Source organism: Sturnira hondurensis, unplaced genomic scaffold (genome assembly GCF_014824575.4).
Source record: "Sturnira hondurensis isolate 20B ecotype Veracruz unplaced genomic scaffold, ASM1482457v3 Scaffold0010428, whole genome shotgun sequence".
In the NCBI taxonomy this organism is placed as follows: domain Eukaryota; kingdom Metazoa; phylum Chordata; class Mammalia; order Chiroptera; family Phyllostomidae; genus Sturnira; species Sturnira hondurensis.
The window spans coordinates 5,330,867-5,346,086 of record NW_028083059.1 but is presented as its reverse complement, the minus strand read 5'-3'; the positions used below and the strand labels follow the sequence as shown (position 1 = coordinate 5,346,086).

General features: G+C 47.7%; 1 protein-coding gene across 3 annotated transcripts in view; it reads right to left on the bottom strand.

Moving 5' to 3' along the window:
* ST3GAL6 (ST3 beta-galactoside alpha-2,3-sialyltransferase 6) overlaps positions 1 to 15,220 on the bottom strand; it is a 75,690-nt gene that overhangs the window by 4,808 nt on the left and 55,662 nt on the right. For 2 of the 3 annotated variants that reach the window (XM_037058918.1, XM_037058920.1), the window contains 3 exons: positions 3,652 to 3,747; positions 1,785 to 1,971; positions 1,549 to 1,686 (listed from right to left, as the gene is read on the bottom strand). In XM_037058918.1, the coding sequence (XP_036914813.1) occupies positions 1,549 to 1,686; positions 1,785 to 1,971; positions 3,652 to 3,747 (421 nt within the window). Of the gene's footprint in view, positions 1 to 1,548; positions 1,687 to 1,784; positions 1,972 to 3,651; positions 3,752 to 15,220 lie in introns of all 3 variants that reach the window. The other variant, XM_037058921.1, reaches the window with a different exon arrangement.

Below are 15,220 nucleotides of genomic sequence, written 5' to 3'. Positions count from 1 at the left end.
CACAAGTGATAAATCTGATCTTACCTTTCAGGAAAGTAAGACCTGAAAAGTCACAAAACATATTCATACACTCAGAAGCCTTTTCATCTCAGAATTTACTAAAAAATTATTAAGAATCTATCCTAGCCCTGGCTGGTGCAGTTCAGTGGACTGAGCGAGGGCCTGTGAACACACGATCGTGGTTCAATTCCCAGTCAGGGCACATGCCTGGGTTGCAGGCCAGTTCCCAGCAGGGGACTCACGAGAGGCAACCATACATTGACCTTTCTCTCCTCTCTCCTTCCCTTCCCCTCTAAAGAGAAATAAATAAAATCTTTAAAAAAAAGATACTTGGATAATTTTAAAAAGGAATCCATCCTTTTCTTTCAATACTAAGAAACAAGGTTTAAATTTAAACACTTACGTTTTTTGATTTGGAAATTGCACTTTGAGGGTCTAAACTACAGAAATCACACAAGTGCACAGAAAACCCCCATAAGCGCAAACGTCCCTCTGGTACCTAAGGAGGGAAAAGCTAGACACAAACCCTAATGTCTCTCAGTGGGGGACTCATTAATTAAATGGAGGGGAAATAGAACAATACTGATGGTACAATTATAATTATATTGAACAAACAGAAAGTATATGTGTTTATAAATACACAGAAAAGTCTAGAAGGATAGAAAAGGCAAAAAAATCTCAGGAGATAATGTGAGTTATTGAGGGAAAGGAAGGATATCCTTTTTTAAAAAAGATTCCTTTGTAAGTTATTTGATTTCAAGCACATAATACTTTAGAATTTTTTTATCATTCTAAAGAAAAGACACAAGATGCATGTTTCTTGGGATTTTCCTGGATTCCCAAAAGATTAAAAAAAAACCCTCATTTCGGCGGTGAGCATATGTTACAAGGTAACTCAGGCCTCACATGAGAAACACATCTCTGCCACTGGACAGACCTAGGGACTAGATCTTCTAGGGACTGCAGACAAACAGGGCCACAAAAGTCACAGTCGATGAGCTTTCTTTCAACTAAAGAATTGGGAATTTCAAGACCCCTCAGTATCGCTGTAACTACCGTCTTCCGTGAATTCTGTGCCAGTGTCTCCTCTGCAACCGCAGCAGCATCTGAACTCCCTTCCCGTCCTTCCTCCGCGTTCCTCTGTTGTCCACAGATCACTTCAGGCCACTCTCTTTAGCCTGAAAGCCAGGCACTGTCCTGAAACTTGTCCTGCTGCTCCAAACACAGCCTGCCCCTGACACCCCCCAGCTGCAGGGCCTTGAAGACGCGGTTATCAGAGATGAGCCATCCGGGCGTACAGATGGAGGCCCCAGAAAGGCCCCCACAAGGACAGAAAAACCCTTCACTAAAGGTTCTTTTGCTTGCAACCTGAAGAAACACAAAGATAATATCCACAGATACCTACTTTCTGTAACTCCAATGAGGCCCTTAGAAGCCGCCTCATGTGTGAGTCTCGGTTCTCACAGTTTCCAAGCCCCACCCCTTGGGTTCCCGTGGCCTACACTAGCCAGAGTTCTAGTTTGAAAGAGTGCACCAAAAAATACGTACCTGGTTTTTGGGAAACACTTTTGGAAAATTAAGCAGTTCATAAGCTGCCATTCTGATAATGAAAGGATCTAATATTCTGATTTGATACGGTTTATAGATCAGGTTTAAGGCTGGTTTCTTCCAAAAACCATTAGTGTTCTGAAATGAACAATATAAAGAATAAAACTTAGTAGTTGTCGTTTTGGGGCGGGGGGAACCTGAAGGTAATGTGAAGGCAGATCAACGTGCCAACTCACTATTCTGCCGCCGGTCAACAGTTCCCACAGCCACTTTAAATCGTGCGGCTTAAAAGCAGTGAGAATCACTGTGGAGTTGGGATCGTTGTGTTTGGGATCTGAAAAAACAGATTCTGGATAAAAAAGTCGGAAGGTTGTCCTTCTCCCAACTTCCTCTTCATGTCCTACAACAGGACCATTGTTCATTCTGTGGAGAGTAAAACACCAAACATGTAGACCACCGGCAGGGGGGGCCAGTCCCACCGCAGTCCCCAGAATCTCAGAGTGCGCCAAGCCGCCCGCCACGCGTCCAGTCCTCGGAGGCACAGGCAGTCTGTCAATCGCTCACACGGGATGGCTGAGGAAATAATTCCCTTTTCTGAAACAGCTGCTTGATCAAAGCAGAAACTTGGGCTTGTATTTGAAAATTAATTGTGGGGGGGCACACTGGTAATTGAGTCTTACCTCCAGGAAAGCTGAAGGCTGAATAAGACAAATGTGAACCTAAGAACCCCAATAGTAGAATTAAAAGTGGACTTGGAAGATGCTCCAACACAACCTCTTGAATTTACAGATGAGGGCCCTGAGGTTCGGAGGGAGAAAGTTACTTGCCAGTGCTGCACATTCATGTAGCATGCAGACATGTGTCTAAGTGACTGACAGGCAGGAATCGCATTGACCATGAAGACCCATCAAAACCATTCTGCTCTGCAATTAAGTAACAACGTACAATTGCCATACCATACCCAACCACAGGCAGATGAGCACCTACTGCTTAAGGAAGAACCACAGAGGACCTGCTGGGTTTGTGTATGCTCAAAACCAAGGTCACATTTTGCACATGCTATGAAGGTATGCTATGAACAGGAATACTTTGTTTCCAAAACACTGTTCCAAAGGGGAATAAATACTCTTGTACCCTTTGCTGCTGACTCTGCGTAAGAAGTCAGTCTTAACATGCTCTGCCCGTGGCATTTCCCCCAAGGGCTTGCTGTGGCTCCCTTATTCCCATCTCCACTCGTGTCTAATCCATTGACAGAGCCTGATAACACTGCCTCCGAAACATGACTCAGTCTACCCACTTTGCTCCTCTGCTAAGACAACCCCGTTCCCAGTCACCACCATCTGCCTGCAGACAGCAACCTAACCGGCCTCTTCGTGTCCACCCCTGTCCCTCATATTCCATTGTTCCCGCCACAGTCGGAATGTTTTAAAGGTAACCAAACCGAATTGCTCTCCTGCTTAAAAACCTTCCAGTGTTTCCTGTCATACTTCAAGTAAAATCCAGGCTCACATGCTAGCTTATAAAGTCTAACCCTAGCTTGCCTACCCCTCTCTCCCAGCCTGTGCCCTTCTGCCTCACTGGTTTTCTTGTTCAAACCCGGGGTCGCATCCTCCTGAGGACCTGCAGGAAACACTCCCTCGGTCTACACTGCTTTTTCCTCATCCCCCCAGGGCTAGCTGTGATGGGTCACTCGGTCCAGCTTCGAGGTCTTCTCCTGAAAGTGGCCATCCATCCTAAAGGGGCCCCTCAATCCTTATCACATATTTTGAATAGTATGTACGACTCTAATTACTATATTTCTTATTTAATGACTGTTTCTTCCCTTATTAGATTGAAAGCTTCACAGAGAACAAGAACATTGTTTATTTACTGCCAAAGCCCCTGCAGCTAGAACTGCCTGGCATCTTAAGGGAACTTAATAAATACTTGCTAAGCGAGTGACCTGAAATCTAGCCTTACTCTAGCCGACAGCTGGGAGACAAAGTTGTGCCATGTACTGAAGACCAAAGCGATCCCTCTCCTCCTTTTAAAGCACAGCTGTCCTAAAATAGGAAACCACATTCTTTTGAAACAATTCCAGTTTAGCAAATGAGAAATATTTACCTTATTATTACATCATAGGAGTCAATTTTTTCTCCTAACGTCTTATTCTTCAAAACTCCTCCGTTACCGACCACCACGCACTTTTTACACGGCACACTGTCGGGCAAACAGACAAAGGAGAGATCGAGTCATCAGTGAAAACGCTGGGTGAGCGCAAGAACCCATTCATACTTTCAGGAACCCAAAGCCAAATTTCACTTACTACAAAGCAGGAATACAACCAACTGTGACTTACAGGTTCAGGATGGGTCAGAAAGACACCAGCTTTGAGAAGAACAATATGTAGGAAGTACATCATCACTGGCAACTATTAAGTCTAACCAGCTCACTCATGTTCCCTCATTTGGTTCTCATAACCACCCACTGAGAGAAGTAATCCTGATTGTTTTATTTGACAAATGAAGAAAGAGGTTCAGAAAACTGTTAAGTGACATTTCAAAATCATACTCCGAAGAGATACAGGACTTCGAGTAGAATTTGGATCCAGGTCTTGGAGCTACAAAAACTCCCCTCAACACAGGATTCTGCGTGTTAATATTGATATGAGTGTGTGTTCACCGTACCTGTGCACACAGTTTTCACAGTGTCACCCACCTCCCTGCGCATCTAGCTCTGGGTTGCTACTGTATCTTGTGAGTGTACAGACAGACAGGTTGGTATCAGGTGGGGACAGTGCAGCTTCTTCGTACCTACCCATGTCACACAAGTTTCCCAAATACGTACTAGTCCTTCCAGCTTAACCAATACAAATTAAAAATTCATTCTGTGTTCCTTGCAAAGGGCTTTAAAGTAGGGCACAGTGGGACCTCCTGTTGCTGGCAGGGACCAGCCGAGGACCCCAGATTGGGTCCTGCCAGCTCTCAGCAAATAGCATGGCCCATCTGTCTCTGGACTCCCGCCACCACCCGGCCAGACCCCGAGAAAGGATGAAACAGGTGTTGTGGTTCTCCTCCAAGGACAAAGCCACCGAGGGGAGGGCCGCTGAGACCACCCTCATGACATGAAAGTATAAAGAAAAGACTTTTTCTGGGAACCTGAGAAGCACCACACTAGATGAACTCGAGATTGTAGGGCTTTTAGAAAATGCCAGGTAGCAAAATTGCACAAATGCTGTAGAATATTTAAACAAGAGAATGCCCTAGTACAGGAACCATTAAAAATGCCAAGCATTGGCCCTGCCAAACAAGGCACACATTCCTATAGGCATAAGTTTACCTGTTTTATTTAGAATTTGTTTAGCTCATCTATTTGATATTTTCAACACTATTTTAAGAATACTTTTTTACATGTTGTGAGACTCTTAGCTCCCAAAATTTAAGAGTCATGTCCAAATCGGTGTCTACTTTGTTAACAAAAATAAGAAGACCCAGAGTTTCCCAGGCGCAGGGTTGGCGGGGAGAGGCGGGTGGGGGACGCTGACCCACAGGCCTGGAGGACACACCCCAAAACTTCTGTCATGAAGATGTCACTCTGTGTTCTAGGGATGTTTATTTTCAAACTGTTTGCCTTTCACTATGAAAATGACATCTCTAGATGCTTTTCTATGCAAGTTTGACATTCCTCCTAATTCCAGGAAGGCAGCTTTGTCAGCGGTGCCCTGCTCTGCAGCCAGGTGCAGAAGACTGGAGCCCTGGTAAACATTCAAATCCCTTCCTTCGCCCAGGGAAGAGCAGGTGCAGCTCTTCCCAACAGCGGGTGGGGCATTGTCCCGCAAACCACGGAGGTCACCAGTTTGATTCCCCTGTCACGGCCTATGCCGGGGTTGCAGGCCAGGTTCCCGGCTGAGGGCGTGGGAGAGGCAACAGGTCCACTCACCGTTTCTCTCCCTCTCCCTCTCTATCTCCCTCCTTTCCCTTCTCTTTAAAAATAAATAAATAAAATCTTAGAGAGAAAGAAAGCAGGAATATTGCCGTGTTCCAGACCAGATCCATCCATGAATGCTCTGTAGCAATTCCCACAGACACAGCTTATTTGACTTTTTCTTCCATAACTTTGGGGTTGGCTTAATGCAAATGAGGCTGAACTTGAAGCTGGCTCCATCACCTCAGTGGAATGCTAAGTATACTGGGCAACGGGCAGGCAGTCCTAGGAAGGGACAGGATCGAGATAACAGCTGTGCTCCTGCCAGGTAAGCTTCCAGGGGCGGAGGCGAACATCTATAATTATGACAGCTAGACAAACCCTGTGCTTCGAATGAAGGCTGAGGCCACCTCCCTGTCAAGGGAAAGGGCAGCCTTGCCCTGAGGTCAAGTGGACCCAGGGCTACAGATTCCATCCTCGTGTGGGGCCTCCAGCCTGACCCAAGCTGCCATCACCAACATACCATGGGAGGAGCAGGAGCACAGCCCACCACCGTGTCTCAGGGTTCTTACCCTGGAGTCTCCACAAAGGACTTCTGGCACCAGTAAGAGGTCAGCTCAGCTCAGTTCCAGTTACATAAACAGCGGTTACTACCCACTGCTTGGCGGTGCACTGACGGGCTGAGCCTTGGTGCTCCCAGGAGCTCCCCTCAGTGTTATCTGCATCAGACTGGATTGCAGCTGGTCATCGAGCCCTAGATCATGCGTGGCCGAGGGAGCCACACATAATAAAGGCTGCCATCTTGTTACAGAACGGAGGGGGGGGGGCAATACTTGGCCCACCCAGGGATACCAAAAGCTGCTTCAGAAAACAGAGGCCCCTCCCAAGGACTGTATACTAATATCTATTGGGCTCTTCTGTCCACCGCCAATTGGAAAGACATCTCTCAAAGCCAGAGATTTGTGAAAAGGAAATGTTTATTTAATGCTATTCAGGCCTAATGCCTTCCTTAAAATATTAAAGTCTTTAAGGGTATACACCTACACACACCCACACACAGCACTCCCTTCTCCCACTGTCCCAACTCCGGGTACCGTAAATCAGGAAAAGAGTACACGTCTGTTTTTCAGGTCACTGGCACTGTCAGCTGTGTCGCCTGTCCAGGCAGGATCTCCAACTAATCCAAAGTCATGCGGCACCTTCCACTGGCAAGAGTTCTTTGTACCAAGTTCCAGTCAAAGTCTCTCCTGGTTTCCAGGCCACTCAGCCAAAGGGGGCGCCCCAAAGCCGTGTGGGCCTCTTCTACCAAAGCCGCACTCTACCAAAAGTGCGTCTTTCTTCTTCACCTGGCCGCAGGGATCTCCATTCTGGCAAAGCTGCGTGGTCTTCCCTTTCACCTGGCCAAGAGGGAGTCTGCACTCTGCTGAAACTGCATGGCTCTCTCCTAATGGCTACACAGGTCTACATCTTTCCAAAACAGCGTGGCTCTCCCCCTCACCTGGCCAAGAGGGGTTCTCACTCTGCTAAAGCCACATGCCTCTCCCACAGGCACTCTCTCTGAGCATCAGCCCCCAGTTACATCCTGGGTAGCCACCACTCACTTCTCCCTGGCCCAAAACTTGGCCACAGCTATTTAACATATCTATGGAACTAGTTAAAGGTTATAGATATGTTAAATGACCATTCCAGAGGTTAGCTGCAAAACTGTTGCTATGCAACACAGCTCTCAATGGCCCTGCTCCATTTGTCCCTTCCCCCAACTGACACCTGGGTGGGGTGAGGACATCTTAATATTTCCTCCAGTATTCCTGTACACTTTGAGTTCTGGACACCATTTCAAATCTTTTCTGCCCCCCCCCCCCCCGCTTGGCTGCACCCTGTATCAGTCTGTCATACTAATATGTTGTATCCCTGCCCTGGCTGGTGTGGCTCACTGGGACTTTACCAGAAAAGTCCCTCATCAATTGTGACTGTGTCTCAGCTCAGTGTTCAGAGGAAGGGAAAAAAGAGCAGAAGTTTTCCCTGGCTGTGGGGAACCTCCCAGAAACCCTGTCTGGGAATCCCAGAGCCACAGGACCGAGTGCACATCCTCACAGGAAGCACCTCTAGGTGCAGCCACATCTGTCATCCCCGCCTCACTGAAACCTAGGTTGCAGGAGCTCACAGGTTGTTGTCCTGTTTGCTGAAGAATCCCAGCACCTGTGCCTGGCACTGATCTGGCCCCTGCAGGCATTTGTTGAATGCATGAATAAATCCAGCCACGTCCCTCCACAGCTGATGGGGGCAGCTGGACAGGCAGGCTGTGCCTCTGCCTTCTCTGCATGGGCTTTGGGTCTCCAAATCGTTACAGTGTCCTGCACTCTGGATGGCCTGGGAAGACCCCCACCGAAATCCCAGTGGGTACAGAACTGCTTTATGGCATCAGGTGAAGTGCCCAACACCTGGGCTGCTCAGAAACCATCTCTGCCCTCTTCCAGAATTAGTGTTGCTGCAGGGACCCAGGGGGTCCTAGCGGGTGTCTCAGCTGCCTGGATTAGGGATCCCTCTCCTCCGAGTGTGGACCCAGCTGGAAGGAGAAGTCCCAAGTTGGTGGGATCAGAGTGATGGGAGCATCCCACCAGAACATCCACCTTTGGGCTCACAGTGGGTGGGGAAGGTCACCTCCTCACAGGCCCGACACATGCTAGTCCCTGATCGGTAAAGGAAAAACGGAGCATTTCTCCATCATCTGTTCCCTCCCACTGTGTTATGGGCTAACCTATGCCTCCAGCCCATTCATCAGTTGAAGCCTCCAGCGCCCCAGAATGTGACTATATTTGGAAATAGGGTCTTTGAATAGGTGATTAAATTGAGGTCATTAAGGTGGACCTTAGAGAACTCCAATTCTAAACATGCTTTACAGTTCAATCATCATTACATTTTTGGAAATTTCACTTTTTGTTTCCTTCTCTGTCGGCTTGGAAGGGGGCACGTGGAAGGTGAGAAGGCCCTTCACCAGAAGAAAAAGTTTGCCGGTGCCTCTGAAAGGAAACCTTGTCAGTGAAATTTCACTTTTCCTCCTGGTAAGAAGGGATATTGCAAAGGCCCACACATCTTCCTGGGGATCATATATAACACTAGAAATGGTTTTAGCCCCTGGCTGGTGTGGCTCAGCGGGTTGAGCATCATCCTGCAAACAAAAAGGTCGCCAGTGCAAGTCCCAGTCGGGGCACACACCTGGGCTGCAGGCCCGGTCCATGCTCCACCCCCTGCATCCCCTGGTTGGGAATCTGTGAAAGGCAGCCGATCGATGTTTCTCTCACATCAGTGTTCCTCTCCCTCTCTTCCTGCCTCCCTCCCCATCTTTCTATAAATAGATAAATAAAATCTTTTTTTAAAAAAGAAAGAAACAGTTTTGGGGGTATCCGTATCCCTAGGACTCCTCTTTGGCACTAATATCTTATCTACAACTAGCATTCACCATGCTGCCATGACTCTGGGAAATACAGGATACCAACACATGGTCTGAACCACACGCCTCCAAACTCAGCACTTCCCTCTCTCCCCAGCAGGTACCCACCTATCACCAAAGGAGTGATGCATTCTCTCCTTGGTTTCAACCACCAGGGCTAGGTTCCCAGCTTTCCCTGCTTCCTTAGATGTGAAACAATAGCTTCCAGTGCCCTTTGGGTGAGTGCCTAACTTCATCACCCATATTTAATTAACACAACTTTCATGCACAAATAGCTGCAGGGAACTGTGTGTCCCTAGAGGACGAGAATGGTATTCTTTATATTTCTGTAGTCTCCAGTCTAAAACTTCCATTCACACACTGCACATTTTAGAAATCGGTTTGGTTGTTACATTAAGTGTAGTGCTCATTTTCCTACTCTGAGTCTGGAGAAGCAGGTACCTGTTCTTCCTTCCCTGACCCTGGAAGCAGACAGTGAGATGCACATGCCCCAGACCACTCATCTAGAAAACAAAAACGCTCCAGGAGGGCCTGGACCCATGAGTGGGAAATCTGGAAGGCTGTTGACGTCGTAACAGTTAGGGGACTACACTTCCCCAGGTGACAGGCATGTTCCTCATCAAGTCAGACAAATGCAGAAGAGTTTCTCCTGTGTGTGGAGGGAAATAGCAACAACATCAATGTAGAGAGAGGAAACTTCAATTGTTTGTTTCAAGTGATCTTCCAAATGCTCTCTGACATTCATTTTCCCTTCAGCAGCATCCTGTGCATTAACATATCACTCCATCTTCCCCAAGCTAGGACGGATCCCAGTGCTCATATTACCAACAGCCAGTGTCCCTTGTGGCTTGCTAGCAGGGCCCCACTCTCGTTAAGTCTGACAATGGTGACTACATCTCCCTGCCAATGGTTGGTCTAGAGGTGGCCATGTGACCCATCCCGGGGCAATATGATATCTGGAAAGTCTAGCCCTGGCTGGGTGGCCAGGTGGCTCGGTGGGTTGGAGCTCATCCCATACACCAAAAGGCTGGGGTTGGATTCCCAGGCAGGGCACATACTTTGGCTGCAGGTTTGTTTCCCGGTTGGGCACATATGGAAGGCAACCAATCAATGTTCCTCTCTCTTTCTCACAGATCAATAGAAAACATATCCTCAGGTGAGGATTTAAAACAAAAAAGATATTGGGGAAGTTCTATTAGATGCCCTGAACAAGATTTTACTCCGAGCAACAGAATGGTTTGAGCAGAACTCTTTTTTTATCCACCTCTTCCTTTCTGCTTAGATGTCAACGTGTGACCACATCGAGTTGGAGCAGCTGCTGTCATCTCGCAACTAACAGGAAAAGGCAGAGCCCGCCAGAGAAGTCGCCCTGACACCCCTGCCGCTAGTGCCGTCTCACAACCAGGGCTGCTCCTCAAGACGTGCAGGCTGCACACGGTCCAACTGCAGAGCAGGCCACTCGGTAACCACATGTGTGAACTGGCACGTCCCACCCCTGCCAGGGGGACCACCAACCTGCAGGACCACAGAGACATCACACATCTCTGTGGTGTGGGAGGTAATAGTGTGCTCTGTTTCAATGACTTCTTAGCCTGCAAGATGGCTGCTTGCTGCCCAAAGATCCCACAACACCGTGCAATGGACTGTGGTTGGAGATCTGACCGCTGGTTCTGGCCCCCTTAACCAGCACCTCTGGGCCCTTGGCATAGTGACATAACCTTTTGCCTCGGTTTGCCCTTCTGTGAAGCAGTGAATCACCAAGGTCTTGAATGTTGTTATTCTGTGCGGCCTGTGACCATTTCTTCCCACACACGTACCAGGTGTCTGTGGCTCTACCCAAGAGCTAGCAACTGTAGTGGTTACCACAAAACTGGGAGTGGCAACCTTCGCCACACGTGACTCACTCTGTTGACACAGAATCACAGCTTCCCCTCACCCTCAACTTCTCCTCTTGGCTGGAAATGCTGCCAAGTAAAGAAACCCTACAAACCAGCAAGACGTCCAGAGCGGATATGCAGGCACTGGCGCCTCTAACAGAGTCCGGGCTCTATGTAGTCAATACACTGCTGGATCTAAATCTTCTTCTTCTTTTTAAGTTGCCCGAGGCCTTGCACGGGCCCTGGCTGATTGCCAAGCTAACCAGACTGCTGACGCTGACATAATGGTTTCTGCCTGGGTGAGGAACTTGGCAGCCTTTGCGAATCCCCACCGGTGAGAGGCGACTAACTTAACACAGGTGCTTCCGTTCGGCGAGGTGTTTGTGTGTAACCAGCGATGCAGGCCTCACACACTCTTCACAGAATCCGGTGTGCTCTCAGAACGGAATGTTGGCCGTTAGGGGTGGGGAGCTAGTTCATGCCTTTTTTTAATTTTGTACATTGATGTTGTAATCTCACACGAGAACACACTTACTGACTTTACAGAGGAAGAGAGGGCGAGGGGGAGAGAAACACCCATCAGTTGCCTCTCATACACACCCTGACCAGGGACCGAACCTGCAATCTAGGCACACGCCCTGACCAGGAATGGAATCCGTGACCTTCCGGTTTACAGGACGACACTCCAACCAGCTGAGTCACACGGGCCACAGAAGTTCATGCCTTTTAAGTGGAAAGGGAGATTGTGTGTTTCAGGGTTTCTGCTGCTCTGGCTGTGGGAGAATGTGCTCCCACTGAGGGGAGAGAAAGCAGCAGCCCCCAGGGCCAGGGTGCAGCTGGGAAGCACCAGAGCCTTGCAACACAGGCACATTTTAAGAACTGATTTTCTGCGATGCAATCCCCCTTAAAGTGTCCTCAGTCTTATAGTGAAATTTGTAACACATAGTCGCCTTGTGTGAGCTCTGCTTTGGAAAATAAAGAGAGGAACCGGAGGCCTGAGGAGTCATCCACAGCAGCAGGACACAGATGGAATGACAAGAGAATGGCATCGTGTCACTCACTCCAAATTGGAGATTGTAGCCCTCATTGAGGTTTTGAGGCGTGGCCTCAATGTGCCCTCCTAACAGAGCACTGTAGAGCTACTTCCCTAGAAAGGAAGCTAGGGGTCACCTCAACCACCTCCCCTTTTAATCAATTTTTTTCACTGAAATATAATTCACATGCATAAAATTCACCATTATACGTAATAAAATCAGTGGCTTTTAGCATATTCACAAAGTTGTGCAACAATCACCACTATTACTGGTAAATTCAGAGCATTTCATCACCCCGCAAAGAAACCCACTACCCACAGCAGGCGCTTCCCATGCTCCCCTTGCTCCAGTCCTGGAAGCCCCTAGTCTCCTGTCTGTCCCTACAGATCCGTCTATTCTGGCGACTGTTCGTAAGTGGAATCATATACATGCTCTTCTGTGATTGGCTTCTTCCCCTGAGCATAATGCTTTCAGGGTTTACCCGGGCTACAGCAGGAATCAGCATGCTATTCCTTTTTGTCCATGAACAGTCACCTTTACATGGCCACACATTTAGCAGTTGCTAGACTTTGGGGCTATTTTGAATAATGCAGCTATGAACATCAATGTGTAAGTTTTGTGTTGTCATTCGTCTTCAACTTGAGCTTTCTATTTTGAAAGAACCCTAGACTCGCAAAACAGTCCCGAGAAACGGCGCACACCCTTCCCCCAGTGTCCCTGGTTGTGCTGACACGACTCTCGCACACAGTGGCTCCACCAACGTCACTCTTCCCAGTTAAAACTGGTGTTGGTGTACGTGCACACACAGTTCCACGCCACCCCCCCCCCCTTTACATGGAACCAAGGCTCACAAACTCAAAAACCCGCCCGAGGTCACAGAGCAGTTCAGTGCTTTTTTACCCAGGTGCTGACCCCTCCGTCTAGGTGGCCCACGAACACCCACCCCCTCCCCCCTTCGCCCCTTCTCCAGAAACAAAACCAGCCGTTTTCAAGCTGCCCCTTCCTAGCAGGTTCGTCATCAGTCCTCGGCTGCCAAAGTCCTGGTCTGAGAACTACTCCGAGTGTCTCCATAAAAGGAAGAACACAAAAAGAAAAAAATGAAAAAGACTGCTCTAATAATCCTTTTCACATGGTTTATTTTTTGGAACTAGCTCAAGGTGGTGGCGGCACAAGTTTGTGAACTCGCTAAATGCCACCCACTTGCTCAGTTTGAAGAGTTCATTTCATGGTATGCAAACTTGACCTCCATTAAAGAACACATCTGTCAACATTTCTGTGAGACCTTTTTCCTTTCCCATACCTAGTAGGGTCATCTGGCTCAGAGGCGGGTTCAGAGAGAAGGCCACTCGGCACATTCACTATGTAGGATGAGGAAAGAACACATTCTTCTGTAGTACCTGTTCAGAGAACATTCTATCAAGAACAGATATCTTTAAGAGGAAAAAAGAGAGCCTATTTAATATATGTGTTTTCAATGAACTTACACGCATGCCCTGGAGATGTTTTAGTTGAACCCTATAAAAGTACTAACAATCATCTGGTTAAAAGTGGCTTGCGGTTAAGGATGAAAACCTAAGCTGTATTAAATAATGGGGGCAATTTTTAGCCCTGGAAACCCTAGAGTATAACCAAAAGAATTCACAATTCTCCTCCCCTTGCCTCTTCAGATGGTGCTCGGTTTAAGACAGTCACCTGTGGCGTTGTTCCTGGCCTTTCCGTGCTTTTTGAAATGTGAAGGAGGGGACTGGAGAATGGGAGGTGTCTGGAAGCCTCTTAACTCTCCCGTCCTGCAACCTTCCTGACCTGGGTTTTCTCGTCTTTACAATGAGGGGGTTGGACTCCATGATCTCCATCCTTCCTGCCTCTGACCATCTCGATGGCCTCACTACTTCAGGGTTTGAATTTGGCTCGGTCCACACAACACATCAAAGACAGGCTAGCTTAGGTAGTTAGGATTCTTTAGAAAACAAGCCAGCAGCCTCAACATTTACCCTGCCCCAGCCTGCCTGGCCACTGCTCTAGAGAGAAATGGTGAAAGGCTATAAAGGAAAAAGCCCAAGACTGCACCTTCTGTTAAGAACACATACCAAAAAGATAAAAAAAAATAAAATGGGCAGTGCACATGCCCTATTGCATGGTATCTTTTCACAGAGAACACAAAACTGTCACAAAATTAGGGGGAAAGGCAATTTTCTATAATGTGAATGTTTTTCTAACAGACATGATTATAGGAAGGGAGATAATTATTATAATTATTACTATGACAAAAACTGTGAAAACTGAGGAAAAAACATGCAGGGTTTTGTTGTTGTTGTTGTTGTTTTGGGGGGAGCGTGGAATGATTAAGGAAGGGAGGAGGCAGAGAACAAGCATGGAATTGTTAAATCTCCAAGGCTCTCTCACACGGTTTTATGGCCAAACACACACACTCCTGTTCCCTTCCCTCTTTACTTCCAGCCCAAGTTTTTCATGGTATTAACCTTAGAAAAAGGCCCTCCCTGCCTCAGAGCTACTTACTAAAATTACCCTGCACCTGGGGCATAAATTAGACCTCCGTAAGAGATGCCACCTCAAAATGACTGACACCACCAGTGTGTTTCCACAGCCAGCACAACGTATCAGGGCTCCAAGACAGAAACCAGGGCTGCGTGGAGCCCCGAGCTCGGTCGCTCCAGAGTTACATACACAGCAACTGAGCTCAGAATCCTGGCCGTCCCAGGCACAAACAGGTGGGGACTAGGAAAACAGTGGGGAATGCTGATGAAGACCACTAGTTTCCCCTCAATAATCATGTTTCCTTTGTTCGTTAAAATAGAACTCAAAAAAAAAAGGTGGGCATACAGCCATATAGAATAAGGGCTACAATCTCCAATTTAGTTAGGTGTGGCCTTGTGATTATATTCCTAGTCAACTGGATATAATCTGTATTTGCTAGCAAATGTTTAACAACCACTTGTCTTTGGGAGGTGGGAGAATATGTTATGCTTGCCAATTTCCATGGTATCAGTTATCCCGCCACGGGTGATTTCAAGCTTCCACCATCATGGCACTGAACACAGAGTTGGGAAGAGCCACAGCCCCCATCACTTGGTACCAACGGGCTCCAGCACATCACAGAATGTAATGAAGTCCTTGCTATATGTGACTTCTGAGAAACGTCCTGAAAGGAGGAAGCAAGTCTTACTGGTTGGGAGCATGGCCTTCCTGCTTCCTCCTCCTTGGTGGCCAGAATGTAGATGTGATGGCTGAAAGTACAGTCCTCAGAGTGGACCAAAAGAAGGAAGCTGTGTCTATAGAAGTGGCTGAGCCACAATGGAGAAGCCTTGGCCCCAGTGCTCCCAGCTGCTGGGCTGGCCCTGGAATGCTCACCGGCCAACTTCATTTACGTAACAGCTGTGAAAAAGTAG